General features: G+C 37.7%; 3 protein-coding genes across 5 annotated transcripts in view; 1 reads left to right on the top strand and 2 right to left on the bottom strand.

Moving 5' to 3' along the window:
• LOC134349210 (protein Shroom2-like) overlaps positions 1-1,249 on the bottom strand; it is a 151,910-nt gene extending 150,661 nt beyond the window's left edge. The window contains exon 1 of the mRNA XM_063053201.1: positions 1,198-1,249. The gene's annotated coding sequence lies outside the window, so the exon portion shown is untranslated. The remainder of the gene's footprint in view (positions 1-1,197) is intronic.
• A 57-nt stretch (positions 1,250-1,306) lies between these two features.
• LOC134349211 (liver-expressed antimicrobial peptide 2-like) lies at positions 1,307-5,836 on the top strand. The gene is made up of 3 exons (XM_063053204.1): positions 1,307-1,461; positions 2,505-2,644; positions 4,707-5,836. The coding sequence occupies exons 1-3, from the start codon at positions 1,396-1,398 to the stop codon at positions 4,741-4,743; spliced, it is 243 nt and encodes an 80-aa protein (XP_062909274.1). The 5' UTR covers positions 1,307-1,395; the 3' UTR covers positions 4,744-5,836.
• Positions 5,837-8,587: 2,751 nt separating this feature from the next.
• aff4 (AF4/FMR2 family, member 4) overlaps positions 8,588-18,607 on the bottom strand; it is a 109,582-nt gene continuing 99,562 nt past the window's right edge. For all 3 annotated transcript variants that reach the window (XM_063053193.1, XM_063053192.1, XM_063053194.1), the window contains 2 exons: positions 18,225-18,448; positions 8,588-12,811 (listed from right to left, as the gene is read on the bottom strand). In XM_063053193.1, coding sequence (XP_062909263.1) covers positions 12,684-12,811; positions 18,225-18,448 — 352 coding nt within the window. In that variant the 3' untranslated portion in view covers positions 8,588-12,683. The remainder of the gene's footprint in view (positions 12,812-18,224; positions 18,449-18,607) is intronic.

Below are 18,607 nucleotides of genomic sequence, written 5' to 3'. Positions count from 1 at the left end.
AGGACAAGAGGGAACAGCCTGAGGGTAGAGGGGTGCCCTTTCAAAACAGAGGTGCGGAGAAATTTCTTTAGGCCAAGGGTGGTGAAGTTGTGGAATTTGTTGCCATGTGCAACTGTGGAGGCCAGGTCACTGGGTGTATTTAAGGCATAGGTTCTTGATTGGCTTGGCCTCAAAGGTTATGGGGAGAAAGCCAGGAACTGGGGTTGAGGAGGAGAGAGAAAAAAGGATCAGCCATGATTGAATGGCGGAGCAGACTCGATGGGCTAGATGGCTTAATTCTGCTCCTGTGTCTTATGGTCTTATGGTTAATGCTACCAAGCCGGCTGGAGACCATTGCTTGTGTACCCTGTTTTCTCTCTTGGTCCAATCATGCTTGCAAACTCTAATGCTTATATGTATATGGTGTTACTCAATGTTCTGTCATCAATATCAACCTTTTTTATTTCCTTTTTGCGAAATTTGCAGGTATTTCCTCCAAAGTCCGAATTGTGAGGCACATGCTTCCTCTTAGTGCTATTATGTTTATTAATTTATAGTCACAAATCTACCCAAAGTTTGTGTTCAAATTGATACTGGCATGCCAAACTCTCTTTGGTCTTAAGGTAATTCAGAATAGGTCCTTGCCTCATTTATACATCAGGCATTACTTGTGGACTTCTTTTTAAGCTGTCTTCCAAAACTTACTTTGCTTATTAATATCTTATCATCCATCTCTGTGTATTAGTCCGATCTTTGCACTTTGTTCTGTTGATACCTGTTGCACCTTTTGTTACCGTATCTAAGAACACATTTATGGTACCATTTGCGTATGTTTCAAGATAAGACATATTCTTATGATCTTAACTAAATTACCATATAAAGGTATTTGTGTGGCACTAGTGTCCTTGTCCTTAAATTAATTTAAACCATTTTTGAGCACCAAATAACACAAAATCAAAATTGAGTCTATTGTCAAACGCACAAGTACATGTATACATGGGTGCAATGAAAAACTTATTTGCAACAGTATCACAGGCATGTAGCATCAGAGACACAACATTCACAAGAAAAACATATATTAAACATGAATTATATCGGAAATGACACAAAGTGTCCATTGTGAAACAAAGCTATCATAGTGTATGGGGCAGAGTGGCCGCTGTATTCTTTTGGAAAGATTTGGAATCACAAGGAAATTGCATGGAATTTCTTTCTTACCCCATCCTTCCATGTGCTGTGCACCTGCTAGGTGATGAACTTCAGAGCCGACCTTCGCTTTCTGCCCCAGCATCGTAAAGAGTGCCACGTGAAGTGTTTATGTTCAGGCCCTGTGGCTGCCTATAAAACAAGGAGCAAAGGGCTGCACGGGACATACTCTGCGATCTGTGTGCCACCGTTACAGGATCAACTCCAACTATGGATTCTCGACTTATGAAAATCTTAGCAATTTTTTGCATAACTTCTATTATTCTGAGCAACCAGGTATGTTTCTGTGGCTTGAAACCATGCAAAAATACTTATTTTCCATTATAGAATAATCAGAATCAGATTCATTAATGCTGTCTTATATGAAGTGATATTAGTTTTGTGGCAGCAGTAGTGTAAAGTCATTAAAATCACTATACATGACAAAATGGTGCAAAAAGCGGAATAGCTAAAATTAATGTAGCAGTGGCAGCACATGGGGTTGTTCTTCTGATTTTACATGACAATTTCTTGATCTTCATTCTTGATCAGCCTCACAAAGCAAAACAAAAATGTTTTGTTGCTTATTCTTGCAAATCACAATAGCTCAACAAATAGAGAGGAAGACCAGATGCGAGTTGCCTTACTGGGCTTCAGTTGAGCAGTATCATATACTGTACTTTTGCAATGTACTGTATGTATTTCAGTGTTTTTGCAAGAAATTCTATTTTAAAATTAGAGTGAATACATTTCAATTGTGCCATTAACATGACAAATCAACATCTGGTGGCAATTTAAATTTTATGGTAAACCCAGTTTATCTGTACCAGATGCATGTGATTATGTAACAAGGCATGAATAGGTAATTAATATTAACATTTTAATGGGAATTGCTAAATCAAGGCTGGTCTGTGGAGATGAAATACATAATTATTGTAGACTTTTGATTCATGGGAAATTTGATAGCCCATAATAATTCCACCCGTTGTATATGGCAAATGTTCCTTACAACAATCCAAATCTGCCCTTGACATTATAGTGTCCAGTCAGGTTGCTGATTCATGGTGCATTTCCACAGGGGATCTTGATTTCAGAATTTCAAGTCATTTCTCCTATTTCTCAACCCCTCTCAACAGAGACTTACATTAAGCAAAGAGTATAATCTGGAGATATATACATGAGCAAAAAAGTAATACAGAAGAAGAGTTTTAAATTAACTCTCTCTTGGCATTCATTGATTATGGCTTTCTGAGCCATATATTGGGATGCAATATTTTACTAAATTGCTTGATTTCTTTCTGTATCATTTGCAATATTGCCATTGTTTGCTCTTTTCATAGGCTGACTGTGCTGCCATTGGACATATGGAGACTGTGCTCTACAGGGTCCGAAGAATGACTCCACTCTGGAGATGGATCATCCAGAAACCAAGCAGATCCCCATGTAGAAACAATGATGATTGCATCTCAAAATACTGCAGGTATGTAAGGAAAGATCTTGAGAAAGTGTAATGTAAAAGGAGGAATCACACTTAACTGGTTGAAGATTATCATGACTCGCATTTCATTAAGTAGTCTAGTGAAGAAGGGGGATAAGAATTAATGCTGAGTTTTGAATTATAATGTGAGCTATACCAATGACTCAGTAAATAAAAAATATTTTTTTTCTATTAGGTCACTTAATTTCACAGTTCAAGGAGAGACAATTCTCTGCTTGGTCTCAAGTAGAAATAAATTATGCCCAGTCAATATTTACTGATTTATCTTGCCTAATATAAAAAAAATAACAATATGTCTAATGCAAAAGTCTTTCCACCTTCAGTATTTGCAAAATACGATTTATCATTTCACTTAAAAATGATAATAAAAAATAAAATCTTCAGGTATTGGATGAATTCCACTTCAGGTCCGCAGTCAAAGAAACTACAGAAGTATAAAACCAAATGTACAACAAGTTGCTAAACATTTACAGACTAAGGGGTGATGAATCATACAAATAATCAAGCAAAAGAAAGCTAAAACTACAAGTAAAAGCACAATAAAAACAAATATCTGGACGCTAATCTAACACCTCCCAGGTCACAAATTTATCTTTTTTCAGATATGAAATTTAGGATTCAGTGTGTTAATGTTTAGCAGCAGTTTGGTTTACAAGACCTGGAATGGGTGGCTTGACTAATGCAGTAAGATAAGAGAGGTTATGTTTATCTCTGCTAGGGTTAAGAGTGAGTGAGTGAGTGAGTGAGTGAGTGAGTGTGTGTGTGTGTGTGTAGGATTAATTGCACCATTTAAGGTCATGAGGGATTTTGATAGGATACCAACAATTTGTGTTTCTTGGTTCTATTGTTTGCGTGAGTTGTGTTTTCCTTGTCTCCCTTTCTCCGCACATCGGGTATTGGTTTTTATTTTTTTTTAATTGGGTGTTTTCAGGTTTCTTGCTTTGTGGCTGCCTAAGCACACAAATCTCAAGGTTGTATAACTTAACATTCTTTGATAATAAATGTTCTTTGAATCCTTTCAATTTTTTGTGCAGAAATCCAGAAATGGAGCATACTAGTTAAAGATAAGCAGCTCCTCAGTTTTGAAACAGATGAATTTTGTTTTTCCTCTCAGAGGAGCTCTGAGGTTGACTTCCTCAGAGACCAATGAAAATAGAGTATTTCAGTATTTTTATGGTAGAAATAGATAAAATAAGAAAGCATAAGCAGTATTACTTAAGGCAGACAGGACTGTATTTTTAAGGTTACAGTCACATCTGTTGTAACTCTATTAACTAACACAGTAGGTTTGAAGAACCAAGTGGACAACTTCTTCTTAATTCACATATTTGTATGCTTATTTTTGCTACAGTTTCAAACTTCAACTACATTTCTTTACTGATTCTTATAACAGAAGAAAAAAGACCCTACCAGCAAATTTAGAGCCACTTTCCCAAAATATTTTAATGATACAAATTGCAGACCACTGTGAATATTGTAAATCTTAAGTAAAAACCAAAAATGCACGATATAACCAGGCATTACCTGGGAAGGAGAACTTAACACTTCACATTAATAACATTTGAAGATAATTTTCAATCTTTTCAATCAGTGCGATTTAAAATTTCTTGTTAAAATATTTTCCCCTTCCTATTTCAGTCACCACTCGTAAATTAATCAGAACAGACCATTAGACTGAGTTGAACGAGGAGCAGACCACACAGTCCCTCATGCATGTTCTGTCTTGAATGTCATCATGGCTTTTCTGATTTTCTGTAAGTCCTGTTTCCCCACAAACTTTTATTTCCGAATACTTAGAAATTTATGCGAGCCTTAAACATTGCCAAGGACACTGTTGCCACGACTCTCCATGGCTAGGAGTTCCAAAGGACTCAAAGTTTCTGGGAGAAGAATGTCAGGGAAGCTTGATAACACTGATGAGATAAGCATTCATTCTCTTAAAAGCATCTTAAATGTTTAGCAACTTTTGGATTGTGGTGTTGTTCTAGTTTAGCCAAGACAGTGAGGCCTGTGTTCTAATACAAGCAATATTTTGTTTTTGCAGGAATGGCCGCTGTTCCTTGATTGCTCATCAAGATTGACTATCATTGAAAGATTTTGTAAAGGATCATCGACTAACCATGTAATAACCTATGTACAGTATATGTGTAAATAAATGCTGTCTAATATACTGTAAATAACTGTTCAAAGCTCTGTAAATAATTGTTTAAACACAACCATAACTGAATTTCACCATGTTGTAGATTCATATTTAATTATGCTTAATGAACTGTATAATAAATTGTTTTCATTTATATTAAAATATAGAATTTGTAGCAGAGATAATTTTGATCATCAAAAAAGGTTTAATGCTGAAATTGACATTTTACCTTCTCCAGAGGTGGAGTGCTGCCCCCCAGCTATTACAATGGTTAAAACCACATCGTGCCCCTTAAAACAAAAGATATCCAATTGCTAGAGCCTCTGCTCACGTTATGAACAGGTGAATGGTTAGCCAGTGGAGATTATTGCTCCTCTCGTGAAAAATTCCCTGTTCAACATATGAACCTTTTATCAGCATGCAACACTGAAGGGAAATAGTTTGATCCAGCTTTTAGTAAGTTTTTAAAAAAATTAATTGAGTTTTGCATTTTGAAAGCATCATGTTTTTATAAGTTCCTCGTTGACAACATATGTTGTCCATTTTAACAAATGATATAGTAAAACAAATGAGGCTTCGGTGACCAGTGCTCTGGAGACTGTCAAGGTGATTGTGCCTCAGGTTTGAGGAGTCAGCTAAAAATGAAATGTTGCTGTAGAAAAGCAGCATACATCATCAAAGATCCTCATCATGCTGGCCATGCTCTTTCCTCGCTGCTGTCATCAGGTAGAAGATACAGGTGCCTCAGGACTCAGCACCAGGTTCAAGGCTCTTGAACAAAAGGGGATAATTACACTCATTCTATTTCTGATGGTCCCAGAACTGATGGTCTCACTGTAAGGACTCTTCAGCTTATTTCATACTTGTTTTATACTGCTATTTATTTATATTTGCATCTGCACAGTTTGTTGTTCATTGATCCTGTTTACAATTACTGTTCTAAAGATTTGTTAAGTATGCCCACAGTAAAGTCTGTGGTGTATGTGGTGACATGTACAAGTTGAACTCTGACAATAAATTTTATTTTGTACTTTAAGAGGAAATAATTGCTCCACAAATTTAGGCATTTGAGGAATATTTAAAGTAAATTTTATCAAAGGCATGTTTTCCTTTTCAGTTTTGGTATAAACTGTTCATCAATGGCATAGATGAGGATAAGAATATAGTTTCACTTGCTCCTGCATCATTTCCTTTGCTACATGATAAAACGTCTTATCTTCCCATTTCTGACCTCACTAGCATGCAGCACCAATAGCAATCCTGAAATCACAATCCAGGAGGTCCTGTCCTTTACCTTAGCAACCAACTCTGAGCGCATTTTGCAGAAACTTGTCCTATATCATTGGTACTGTTGTGGACTACAGCCTCTGGCTGCACACCCACCCTTTAAAAAAAGCTATAGATTCAATCCAAGACATCTAACCCTGGCACCTGGGAGGTAACATATCACACCTGGGAGAATTATTCTTGTCCACTGGATCTCCTGTCCATCTTCCCTAACTACAGAAAACACTGCTCGCCTCTTCTCCTCCCTTCCCTTCTGAGCCACAAAACAAAACTCAGTGCTAGAGATCTGACGGCAGTGGTCTTCCTATTAGGGATCTCCCCCTCCCAACAGCATCCAAAATGATATACTTGTTATTGAGGTGTATGGCCACAGTGGTACCCTGCATCGACAGCCTATTTTCTTTGCCCCTCCTGATGGGTCACCTATGTTCCGTAATTTAGGAATAATTGCCACCCTGTGTCAATCAACTTGTCTCCCAAATGATCTGTTTGGTCATCCAGCTCCCCAACATAGTCTGTAAGGAGCTGCAACTACATGCACGTTTCACAAGTGTCATTTTCAGGAAAACTGGAAGTCTCCTTGACTTCCAACATCCTGCAAGAGGACCACAGCACTGCCCCGGGTTTCATTCCCACAGGTCTACCTGTGCAATACTAGAAACTTATCAGAAACTCCTCTTTGCCTCTGCCTCTTCAGCTCCCCACTTTAACCCTGTTCACTCACACTGTGGCTGCTTTGCTCAAACCCAACTTCTTTTTATTAGCCTTAACAATTGTCAGATTACTCTATCAACTTTCAATGAAGGTGTGCCTTTTAGGCTTCTGCTATATGAAACCAACTCAGATGATTTTGGCCATCTTAGGGCAAGTGTGTTTAAAGACCAAAACCTTAACAACCCCCCCCCCAACACAGACACAAAAGCACATGGTATAAGGTGCAGCAGCAGTGTTACCTGTCTTTCTGTATATTTTTAAGATATGTATTACCTACACCACCTACCTTGAGGTATTGGTGAGATATCAATTACTCTACAAAATCCTCCAAATCCATTGGCAGAAGCAGCACATCAATGTCTGTGCCTTCTCCCAAATCAACATCCTAAGAGTGCCAAATTGCAATTAATTGATGACAGGAGCCACACCAGTTGTATGCTGTACACTAGTCTCCCCAAACTGACACTATTCTAAACCGTCAGGTTAATGGTTAAGGTGGGGTGAGAAAGTGGTCCATGGATGTGCTTCAGTCCACAAGTGTAATATTCCACCAGCTGGTGGGAATCATTTGCTATTGACTACTCGAATGGAAGAGCAGCATGATGATGGCACAGGTTAGTTCATTAAAACCACAGAAAGCCAAAGTAAATGGAGAAAGTAGCACACCATCTTCTAAATCTCCCACCTGAACACTTTCTGTTAGAGCGTACAAAAGAATACACTTCAGGTGTAGGTATGGGTGGAGAAAAGACAGATAGAGCTAAATTTGAGTATGTGTGAGGTATTATACTTGGGGAAAGTATACAGTTAATGGCAGGAAACTTAACAGTAATGATATATAAAGGGATCTCAGGCTTAAATAGCTCACTGAAATTGACCAGAACTAAGAGAGAAGGTGGCAAGGATCTGCCACGTTACAACTGTATAGAACTTTGGTTAGATTGCACTTTGGAGTATTATGCGCAATTTTGTGTCACCCCATTGTACACAGATGAATGTGGAGGCTTTGGAAAAGGTGCAGAGGCTGACCAGGATGTTACCTGGATTAGAGATTGGGCAAACTTGGGTTGTTCCTCTGGAGCATTGGAGGCTGAAGATATCTGAAGACATGATAGAAGTTTATAAGATTATGTGTGGCACATATCAAGGACACAGTAAGAATAGTTCTTCTAATTGGAAATTAGGGCATGCATTTTAGAAAAAAATATACGTTTTCTGTTTTACAGTGGTTAAATGCCTGGAAGAGGCTGTTAAATATAGGAATAAGTAGGAAATGGATCATGTACAGGCTGGAGAATATTAGTGTAATTCAACGTGTTTGGGGCCTTAATTTTTGAGTCAAAAGACCTGATCCTATACTGTGCTGCTTTGTTTTAATAGTTTAAGCCAACTTAGAGCTGTTGCAACTGTACAGTTCCAGAGACATTTGGAAGAAGGATCTGGCATAAAGTTGCATCAACAGAATACTTTTAATACTCCACAACATGATGGGAAAGAATGTTTTGAGGTGCCAGTCAGTACATTTTAAGCTACAACAGTGATCGAAGTTAAGGAATGGCCAGAAGTTTTCATTCAAAAAAGGTGGGGTATGGAAACATGTTCAAGATAGCAAAGGTTAGACACTAGAGGGAGTTAGGAGAAAACACATCCACTATGAAGTTGGAGAGAATGATGTTAGTAATTAAGTACCATTTCTACTCTTTCCTCCTTACTTTAATGGAAAATCCATATGATGCAAATAGCTTTTATGCTTCTGGTAGAATAAATACACAAAATGGTTAGCATTTGAAAAATTTATTAAAGAAAAATCTCACTGGAAATTGACTAAAGTTAACAATCTGCATTATACAAAGCAAATCTACTTTTCCTGACAGAATATTAAGAATCTGATGTTTTCTTTATACACTGTAAATATGCGAATCCCATTTTACTTAAAAATATGTAACTTGTGACTAAAGTTGAAAAATACAGAGCTGAGCTGCAACAATCTAGATTTACTAAAAACCCTTTTCCATTATGATGGAAAATATATAATCTTTACAGAAGCCAAAGTTTAGGTTATACAATGCTTTACTTGCAATAAACAGATTATCTTACAAATACTTCCCAATGCAAATGCCTCACCATATCCGAGGCAATTTCTGCAGTACTTTCTAAAGGGCCAACGTACTGCATACTGCTAAAGATGGCACTATGTTAGAGAACAACCTTATACACAGCTAAAAAAAACTTTCCCTTACTGATTTAACTATTCATCTCCAACATTTTCAAGTGTTATAAATCATAAGTAAACACGTTATTTTGAGCATATTTAAAAGTTAAAATGAAAAATAGACCATTTCCCATTAAATCAAAGGCATGTTTTGCAAGTTATATATCCTAAATTATACTACCTTTATTATTAATACATTTATTTGATAGGATTAACACTCCATGAATGTGTACAATTCACATAAAGCAGACATGCTGTGGGTCTCCAAAACAAAATTGTTAATAATTGTGTAATTACATCCTTTCTTCAACTACTGACATTAACAACCTGTTCATGACAGTCTTTTGGGAGGGAGGGGGAGAAGGGGGGGGGAAACATAGGGTGGCAACTAAGAAGTCATTAATAATTTAATGTTGTATGAAATGATCACTTTCACTGATCCTCAAATTAAAAACAAAAAGATCACAGGCAAATTGAGAACAATGATTTGGTGAGGTATAAACACTGATCAGAACAGATTTCAATTATATCTTTACAGGAAGATACGAACGTCAGGTGCATACTCAAATGGTCATAGTTATCATTTCCCTTTATGTATTGTAACTATTTTCTATCATACTTTATATCCAAATGCTCAACGTGTTTCCATAAATTCATTTGTAGCTCTAGTCTGAATTTAAACAAACTGTGCAGCTAATGAGCAATTGAATTTTGTTCAATTTTAGATCTGAAAATTAAAACAAATCATAAGGAAGCATTAAATGGGAATGATGTGCTAAAAAGGTCAAGATGACCTAGATATCTACAGTAATAAATACTATAAAATATTATAAGGTCAGTTATTTCTATCAAATAAACATTTATAATTAGAAATACACATTACATTTAAAAACTTGGTATTTCATGGCAGACATCATAACAGACACAAACCTATCACACATCTTCAGTATTAACATCAAGTACACAGCTCAAGAAGACAATGGTAAAGATTGAACATTTTGGAATTCGGCTGAGTGAATGTTTGAGGATCTCTCCATATACCACTGTACAGGAAGACTCTCCTAGTTAATAGTTTAAAGGGTATTTCATACTGTGGCTCAATATAGTAGCAGTTTCCACAGAACAGATAAAGGAGAATACATTACAAAAACAGATTACTATTAAGTATTAGGCAATAATAAGTGGCACTTCTTTTCTTTAGAAAATACAGAAAATATTATTTGTTTGACTTCTCCAATATATGCCATAAACACAAAGGCATTTCGGCAGTAACAGATGCGAGGAAAAGCATGGTTGCTGAGCTATTCCTTGCAGCTCCATTATGGAACCCCTAAGAATCTTAAATTTGCCATTGCTTTTAAAAAATATACTTTTGACAAGCCCTATGTAAGAGGCATCCTATTAACTCAATAGTGTTGCAAAAGAGATACTGTTAAATCAGGCACAACTTCTCACAATCAAGTCCATCATTCCACGCAAATGGAAATGTTCCAGAATAATTTAAATCTTTCTGGGAGAAGGGAAAATAATAGCCCTCGTTCATGCTGTTCACTCACATTCTGTTGCATCCATGCACTCTCAATACTGATGCCACTTCTATTTTCAAGCACATTAATGGATCTTCATCAGGAAATCCATTACAGGAGATTTTAAAGCAGCAGGCAGAACACATTTTCAGAATGTCTTCCAAAATAAAATAAATATATAAATAAAATGGCCTGATTTAGTAAAACAAACATACCCCTCCCCAAATAATATATTTTGCCTTTTAAGTTAATATATTTACTGACTGCAATCTAGCAATAATGCTAGATTATGGCAAGTGTGTGATTTCCTTTTTTCAATTGGCAGGATAATAGTCGTTTCAAAATGAAAACTTGCAGGCCGACATTGGACTTTAAATAATTGCATTAAAATAGATTCCTCTAGGACACTATATTTCCTTAGCTCACCTGGTTGTACATTATTTTTACTGAAAATGTTTGCATCCATCCCCTAATGTTTTTGTTTACTCTCACAGAAACAGATTAAACCTCTGGTTCACAGACTAGTGTAATCATTTTAAAAGATCAGAGTGGCATGGACACCCGGCAGATGTGGTCACAAACTAAACCAACATTCAACAATACAGCATGATCCAAGATGGAAAATAACAATTCTTCATTAGTTTTCTTCAAAATTACATCATTTACACAAATTTAGTGTTTGATGTAGCACCTTGCAATCTACTGAAAATGTATAATAAAAAAAAAGGGAAATAAATGATGTATAAGGCACACTCAGTGTGTTTGATGTGGCAGATGCAAACTCCCAAAGAGAACATGACAAAAACATACAGAAAATGTAAATTGCTATTCTGTTTCAGTTTTAAAGAAATGCAGTTTCTTTAAAACCAGTGACATTTAAAGAAGCAGTGCAAGTCTGAAGCATATTTGTTGGACTGATAGCTTGGAGTTTCCATTTCTTGAGCTTCATATGTAGGAATTTAATCATATTTTTAAAAATCATTTTCTACATTGTGGCACATCTTAAAGACAAATCCAGTTAAATGAAAATAATTCCAGACAAATAAAGATCTCACTGTGAAAAGCTGTCAATTCATTTTTGGGACATTGCACATTTTAGTGTGCTCTTGTCTATATGCATCAGGTTGAAATGGATGTCTTCCCAGTAAACCTGATGAACAGATAACTGGAAGCAGATGCTATGATGGTAATGCAAGGAGCTGTCATACATTTGTCTAGCATCACAGACTGGTTACTATAACCTTATGAACACTGTACATCTTCTGTACAAGATTACATCTTTTGTACAAGATTGCATGCCTTCTGTACAAATGTTACACTAGACCATTTTGGACAATTCAGTTAGCCAACACTCAACATTCAAAAATGAATGCAGTAAAGAATCCATTTCATATCTTAAAAAGTCCAGCTGAGAATAGATCCATTCATTATGTAATATCAACTGTGCTTGAAAGTCAATGCTGTTCACAGAACTGTGTACCTAGACACAGTAGCAGCACAATTTTCTACTCCAGTGGAAGTAGTAAATTTTCCAATAAGGTCACACCATTTGAACCAGAAATAACATCTGGCTTTAAACACACAACAGTCTCTCAATTTTGTTTTAATATACCCTGTGATAATTCCTGATTCAGACAAGAAATTGAACAGTATTTAAAGGTTGGTGAAACTCTGAAGTTATCCTTAGATTAGCTATGAACTTATTTGGTAACATTAAACAGAATAGAGAATCAATATAAAATATAATGCACCCATTTAAGATTCCATGCAAGTTAACCTGGATTTTGTTTTGAAGCTGTGATTGTTTGAGTAGTGTAATGTAAAAGACAGGAGATGCAGTGTGCATGATTAGGATACTCCTGACGCAAACAAAATGAAATAATCCTGCATAATAGGAAAAAATTCCCAAAACTCTTAAGTATCTGTGAGGAAATGTAACAGAAATGTTATAAATTGCTATGTGTATTTTATCAGAAATTTGTTACTAGGTTCAAAAATAGTTTCATTGGTAATATATCATAATTTTTGTTCTGTAAAAGTTCAGGATCTTATTTACAATTATAAAAAGTGGAAAGAATGACATGAATTCCGAGAGCTAGAAAAAGGCAGATTTTTCAAGTCTTCCGTCCAACTTTTCCAAGCTCATGGTAATAAATTGGCATCCAGGCGAAGCCAATGTAAACCCTGCCGGGTGTAGCGCACCAAATCAGTCATACTGCTGCTGCTGAATACCAATGGATGCATCACTTTGTCCAGTTCCACAAAAAAGTCTGTAAATAAACAAAAACCATTCAAAAGCTTCATTAAAAAAAATCACCAACACAATTATAGAAATAAGCACTGACAATATTTATATTCAGTATATATACATATTCAGTGGGCACCTGTACACATGCTCATTAATGCAAATATCTAATCAGCCAATCATGTGGAAGCAACTCAATGCATAAAGGCAAAGAGACGTGGTCAAGAAGTCCAGTTGTTGTTCAGGATCTAAGTAACTGTGGAACATTGTTGGGGACAGACGGGATTGATTATCTGAGAAATTGCTGATCTCTTGGAAATTTCACGCACAGCTGTCTTTAGAGTTTACAGAGAAAGGTCCGAGAAGTGGCAGTTCTGTGGGTGAAATGGCCTTGTTAATAAGAGGTCAGAGAATGGCCAGACTGGTTCAAGCTGACAGGAAGGTGACAGTAATTCAGAACTCAAATAACCACACATTACAATGGATGGATGGGTGGAGGAGAGGAGGGGAGAATGACACAGTCCCATTCCCCCTGCCTGAATGTGTCTGTCTCCTGATGTAGTGGGAAGTTTGGGACTTGCAATGTCAGAACAATCTCAACAGCAACACGTTTGACATCTGCTTCACCATCACTGTATAACCAGATCATCCGGCAAACGAACCCAGGTGCAGAGTAAACTCGAGACTTGAAGATAGAAAATAGTGACAAGGATTTATTCAAAGAACATAACAGAAGAATAAAAAATGAGTCAGACTGTACTTACTCGAGAGGCCTAGAGTACACAGAATGTTAGTTCACTCAGTTCCCAAATTCAGGACTCTGATGAACACTAGTTGTGATGAACTTAAATAGTGCATTTAGCACGGGAACCCCATGTGTATCAAAAATTAAAATTCAATAAACTAAACATAGGATAAAGAGCCCACATTCAAAAACAAGCAGCACGAAAAACACAAGGAGAGCTTAATAACTAAACCTGCCATTTAACTGGTTTAACTGGTGCTCTCTGGCACCTCACATTGGTCCAAAGAATTCATGTCAGGACCATCCCCCCACCCCTGTCCTATGGCCAGCACCTGATGGCCCAGGGTGATCTTGATATCTGCGATGATAGTCCATAATTAACTGAGGACTCAAAATGTTATGGGAGGGAACCCAACATCTTCCCTCTGGGTCATAACCCTCCCAAATCCATGAGATACTGTACTTTATCATGAACAAAAGGAAAGTCTAGCAATCGCCAAACTTTTAAATTGGAAATAGGGGCAAAGGGACTAGAAAGTACGAGTTTAAGGTGCAGAACATGAAAAGTAGGACGAATATGCAGCTCCTGTAACTGCAGGTGGTATGACACCGGACTGATTCTCCTTAGAACTTCAAAAGGACTGATGTATTTAGGAGCCAATTTCCGAGATTCCACCCGCATTGGAAGGTCTTGAGTGGAAAGCCAAACCCGGTGGCTTGGACAGAACGAAGGACCTGGTCCCCTTTGACAAACAGCCTGATGCTACTACTGTTGGGAGTTGACCATTAAATTTGATCTGGCCTTTGACCAGGTCTGCCTGTCACCCACCTTGGACTCTTGCTCTGTGAATAGAGGGAGACTGTAGCTGAACTGATATTCAAAGGGTGACATCCAATTGGAGAAGTGTAAAAAATTTCAATGAGCGAACTCCACTCAAATAAGATGGTCACTATGTAGTTAGGTTTCCTGAAATCAAAACACCTTCAGAATCTTTCCAAATCTTGGTTCACTCTCTGTTTGCCCATTGGTTTGCAGATGGAACCCAGAGAATAGGCCAACAGTAGCCCCAGTGAGTTGATAGTTTTTCCAGAATTCAAATGTAAATTGTGGACTAAAGTCTGAGAAGATATCCTGGGAAAGCCAAGTATCTAGAAGATAGTTCGTAACATAAGATTGGCCGAGATTGGTAGTGATCTAGGTTACTTATTTCGGACACACACATTGTATCCTGAAATACAGTCCTTGAGCCTGGCCACCAGAATTGCCTCTTAATGAACTCTAATGTATGCAAAATCCCCAGATGCCCGACTACATTAAGAGGCATGCTCCCAATTCAATACCTTGGAGTGAACCACCTTGGGGATGGAGATATGACCAGGAAGCCTATTGCCTAGATTGGCCTTATTTTGTTCCTGGGCCTTTTGCACAATAGAATTGATTTCCCATCTAATGGGAGCCACCAGCCTTGAACTGGGAAGAATAGTCTTTGGTAGCTTGTCGCCAGGTGTATCAAACAGTCTTGAGAGAGCATCCGGTTTCTGATTCTTGGAACCAGGTCTGTAAGTTATAATAAAAATTAAACCTATTGAAAAACAATGACCAAGTGCCTGCCAGGAGTTCATTCTCTTGGCATCTGGGATACAAGTTATGACCAGTCCAAACCACAAAGGGATATTTTTTCCCTCTTTAACCAATGTCTCCATTTTTCAAGCAAGCAACTTTCTGTTGCCAATGTCATAGTTCATCAAACCAGGAGAGAGACTGCAGACTGTCACAGTAATCCTCTCACTGGATGGTCCTGGAGATTCCCTACAACTCAGGACGAGTCTCGAAAAAGGCCAGCCTTACTGCAGTATAAGCAAGCTCTATACTTCACACTCTTGTCTGCTTCTCATTGTGCTGGAGAGATCCGGGTTCTTCTCAGTTGCATGGGCTCCTCTGGAGAAAACTAAGGATCTAGGTTGAGTTATGAATTGTGGAACCAGAGAAGGCATTGGGCAATTTTGAGAACTGGCTCTTTGGGCGAGCTCACCACACCTCTCTCTCCTCTTGGACATGCAATTATAATTCTAATAGCCATATCCATAAGTTCCACCAAATCCTCTACCAGCTCCCTGGTCGTTAGAGAATCCTTGAGTTGGTCATTTAATCCCCAATAAAACAGAGCAACCAAAGCTTCCATGTTCCACTTACTCTCTGCCACCAAAGTCTGCAACTCAATTGAATAGTTGCTAACAGATCGAGCCCCCTGATGCAAATGGAAGATTCAACTGGCTGCTTCTGGACCCTGGCAGGGTGAAAGAATACCATCCTCAGTTTTTAAAGATAAACTGATATCAAAACACACGAGAGAATCCTTCTCCTGTAAGGCCATAGCCCATGAAAGGGCCCTGCCCAAAAAGAGGAAAAGTATGCAAGCCACTTTACTCCTGTCCGAGGGGAATTTAGCAAGTTGTAATTCGAATGCTAGAGAGCACTCATTTGAGGAAGGGTGGCAAGACTCAGGGTCGTATTTGTACCACTCCTGTGCCGGCAGGTTAAATGACTCCTCATGGTAGGTCTGGGCAAAAGCAGCAGGCCACGGAGGTGAATGCTTGAAACCAGAATCCATCGCCAAAGAATGCAAGTCTCACCTACTAGTTTCAGGGCCTTTCTGTAATGATGCTAGTATCTCCTGGAGTAAATGTTCATGCCTCCCCTTGGAAGGTCAAAGCCATATGTAATTGATCAAACTCTGCTAGGTCCATGATGGCTGGGTCCTGCTGGAATGAGATCTTCAGGCAAACAAACTCAGGCACGGAGTAAATTTGTAACTCGAAGGTAGAAACTGATGATGAGTATTTATTCAAAAAACATAACAGGCATAACAAATAACTCACAGCATTCTGACTCAAGAGGGCTAGAGTACACAGACTGTCAGTTAACTCAGAACCCAAATTCAGGACTCAGTGATGAATGTTAGTTGTGACGAACTTAAATAGTGCATATAGCATGGGAACCTGTGCCTATCAAAATCAAAGTCTAACTAAAAACAGCATGCACGAGGAATCCGCATTCAAAAAATAAGCAGCTTGAAAATACAAAGAAAACTTTACAACTGAACTGCTTACTTAACAAGTTCTAGTTAAAACAAATCCATGTTCAGGCATGTCAGAGCACTGAGGCCTGACACACTCCAGTGCCTGGTGCTGGTCCAAAGAACTCATGACACACAGCTTGTGAGTCATTTGCTTTGATGTTAACATCACTGAACTGTAAACACAATGGGCAGGAGATGGTTGGCACTGAGTTCCTATTGAGGCAGTCCAATTTATTTGGATGCCAGCACAAGTCTCTGAAAAAGACACACTGGTCTGCATTTTGTGAAGAGAAGGGATTACCAGGCAGATGGAGGCAAACCAAATCAAATATATACTTAAAAGGCTCCTTGAAGAAATGTAACCTCCCAATGATTTCTGGTAATCTTTGGTCTATGGCTGCTGAAAATGAAGAATACTTTCTGGATCACACTAAAATTCTCAATGTCATGAACTGGGAGTACAAAAAGGCCCTGCAAGAGAGGGAGTGGATTACCACACAAACTACTCATCAGTCTGCTCAGGTGATTCCTTTAGGGTGATTGCAAACCTAACTTCCAACCTAATTGATTTAAGTAACCTGACCTACTTCCAACTTGTTCAGCTCACTTCATGAAATCCCTGTCCATGTCTTTAAGCTTGTTACTGCAATGCTCTTCTGGATGGCATTAATCTTTACTTTTATAAGCTAGAGCATAGGTAAAACACTGCTGCCTTCCTCAACAATCCCACTTACCTGGTGACTCCTGATCAGCAACATCACTATGTTAAAATTCTTATCCCCATTTACAAATCCTTCAAAACTAATTTCACAAGTTCTAATTTCCATAGTCTCACAGCCTTTTGAGAAGCTGCACTCTTCCAATTCTGTCCCATTGTGCATTATTGTCAAGTTTAAACGATAACTGGCACTCATGCCTTCAGCTAACATGTCTTTGGTCTTTGGAATCAACTCCCTAAACCTGTATTTATTTCTCCAAGATAACATTACAATCTACTTCTGATCAATGCCTTGCTCTTATGTGAATACCTTAGCGGTTCAATGTCATATTTTCTGAGACAGTGCTCCTGTGAGGTGCCTTGAAATGCTTTGCTATTTTTCAGTCATTGTAATACATATTATTGTATAGTATGACTATGTACTGGAATCATTGATGCCACAAATGGACAAAGAAGAATTTTAATAAGGATTAATTGCTCCTGCTAATCATGCACGTTGAATCTAAAAGTAAAGAATCATTCCACTTTACTTTGCATAAATTTTTCCCTTCACTTTCAAGGATTCTTCATCTCATGTTCTCGATTTATTGCTTATTATTTTCTCTTTCTTTTTGTATTTACACAGGCTGTTGTTTTTTTTGCATATTGGTTGTTTGTTCATTCTGTTGGGTGTGCTTTTTCATTGATTCTATTGCGTTTCTTGTATTCACTGTGAATGCCCACAAGAAAAAGAATCTCAACATTATATATGGTGTCATATGTACTTTGATAATAATTTTACTTTGAACTTAAAATAACTGGATAATATTTTAGGATTGTTTATAGATAAAAACATAGCTAATGTTGATCTAATGCACTGTTAACATGCTAGAAAATGAGAAGTTTTCTAACCTACCTTTGTTTTCTTTCCCCAGCTGGTCAGCTTGATCCCACACTTCAGTGGCATAGAGGAAATTGGATGTAACTTGAACGTAACTGGCTGCCATCTGGTGGATCCTCTGTGGAATTGTGACCGAGGCAGAAGAACTGCTGGAGGAAGTATTACTTCCTGAGGAATAGGTTCCTGTATTACCCGGAGAAAGCTTGGGAGACACTGGGGATGGTGTACCTGCAGCTTTGCTGAGTAATGATAAGGAGAAAAAAAAATGTACATATATATTTAAAAGCTTTATATACATTTTTAAATACTAAAATACAAGATACTTTCATATGCAAATGCTTCAAGGAATGTTATTTACAATAGTTTTGTCTTTCTCTCCTTTCTGCTCTTGTTGGCTT

Source organism: Mobula hypostoma, chromosome 7 (assembly GCF_963921235.1).
Source record: "Mobula hypostoma chromosome 7, sMobHyp1.1, whole genome shotgun sequence".
Taxonomy (NCBI): Eukaryota; Metazoa; Chordata; class Chondrichthyes; order Myliobatiformes; family Myliobatidae; genus Mobula; species Mobula hypostoma.
This window is presented reverse-complemented; position numbering and strand designations above follow the sequence as displayed.

Excerpts from the sequence above, each read along its gene's own strand:
- LOC134349211 (XM_063053204.1), top strand. The coding sequence starts at position 1,396 with ATGGATTCTCGACTTATGAAAATCTTAGCAATTTTTTGCATAACTTCT. Across the intron at positions 1,462-2,504 it reads CTATTATTCTGAGCAACCAG|GCTGACTGTGCTGCCATTGG; the intron begins GTATGTTTCTGT and ends CTCTTTTCATAG. Across the intron at positions 2,645-4,706 it reads TGCATCTCAAAATACTGCAG|GAATGGCCGCTGTTCCTTGA; the intron begins GTATGTAAGGAA and ends TTGTTTTTGCAG.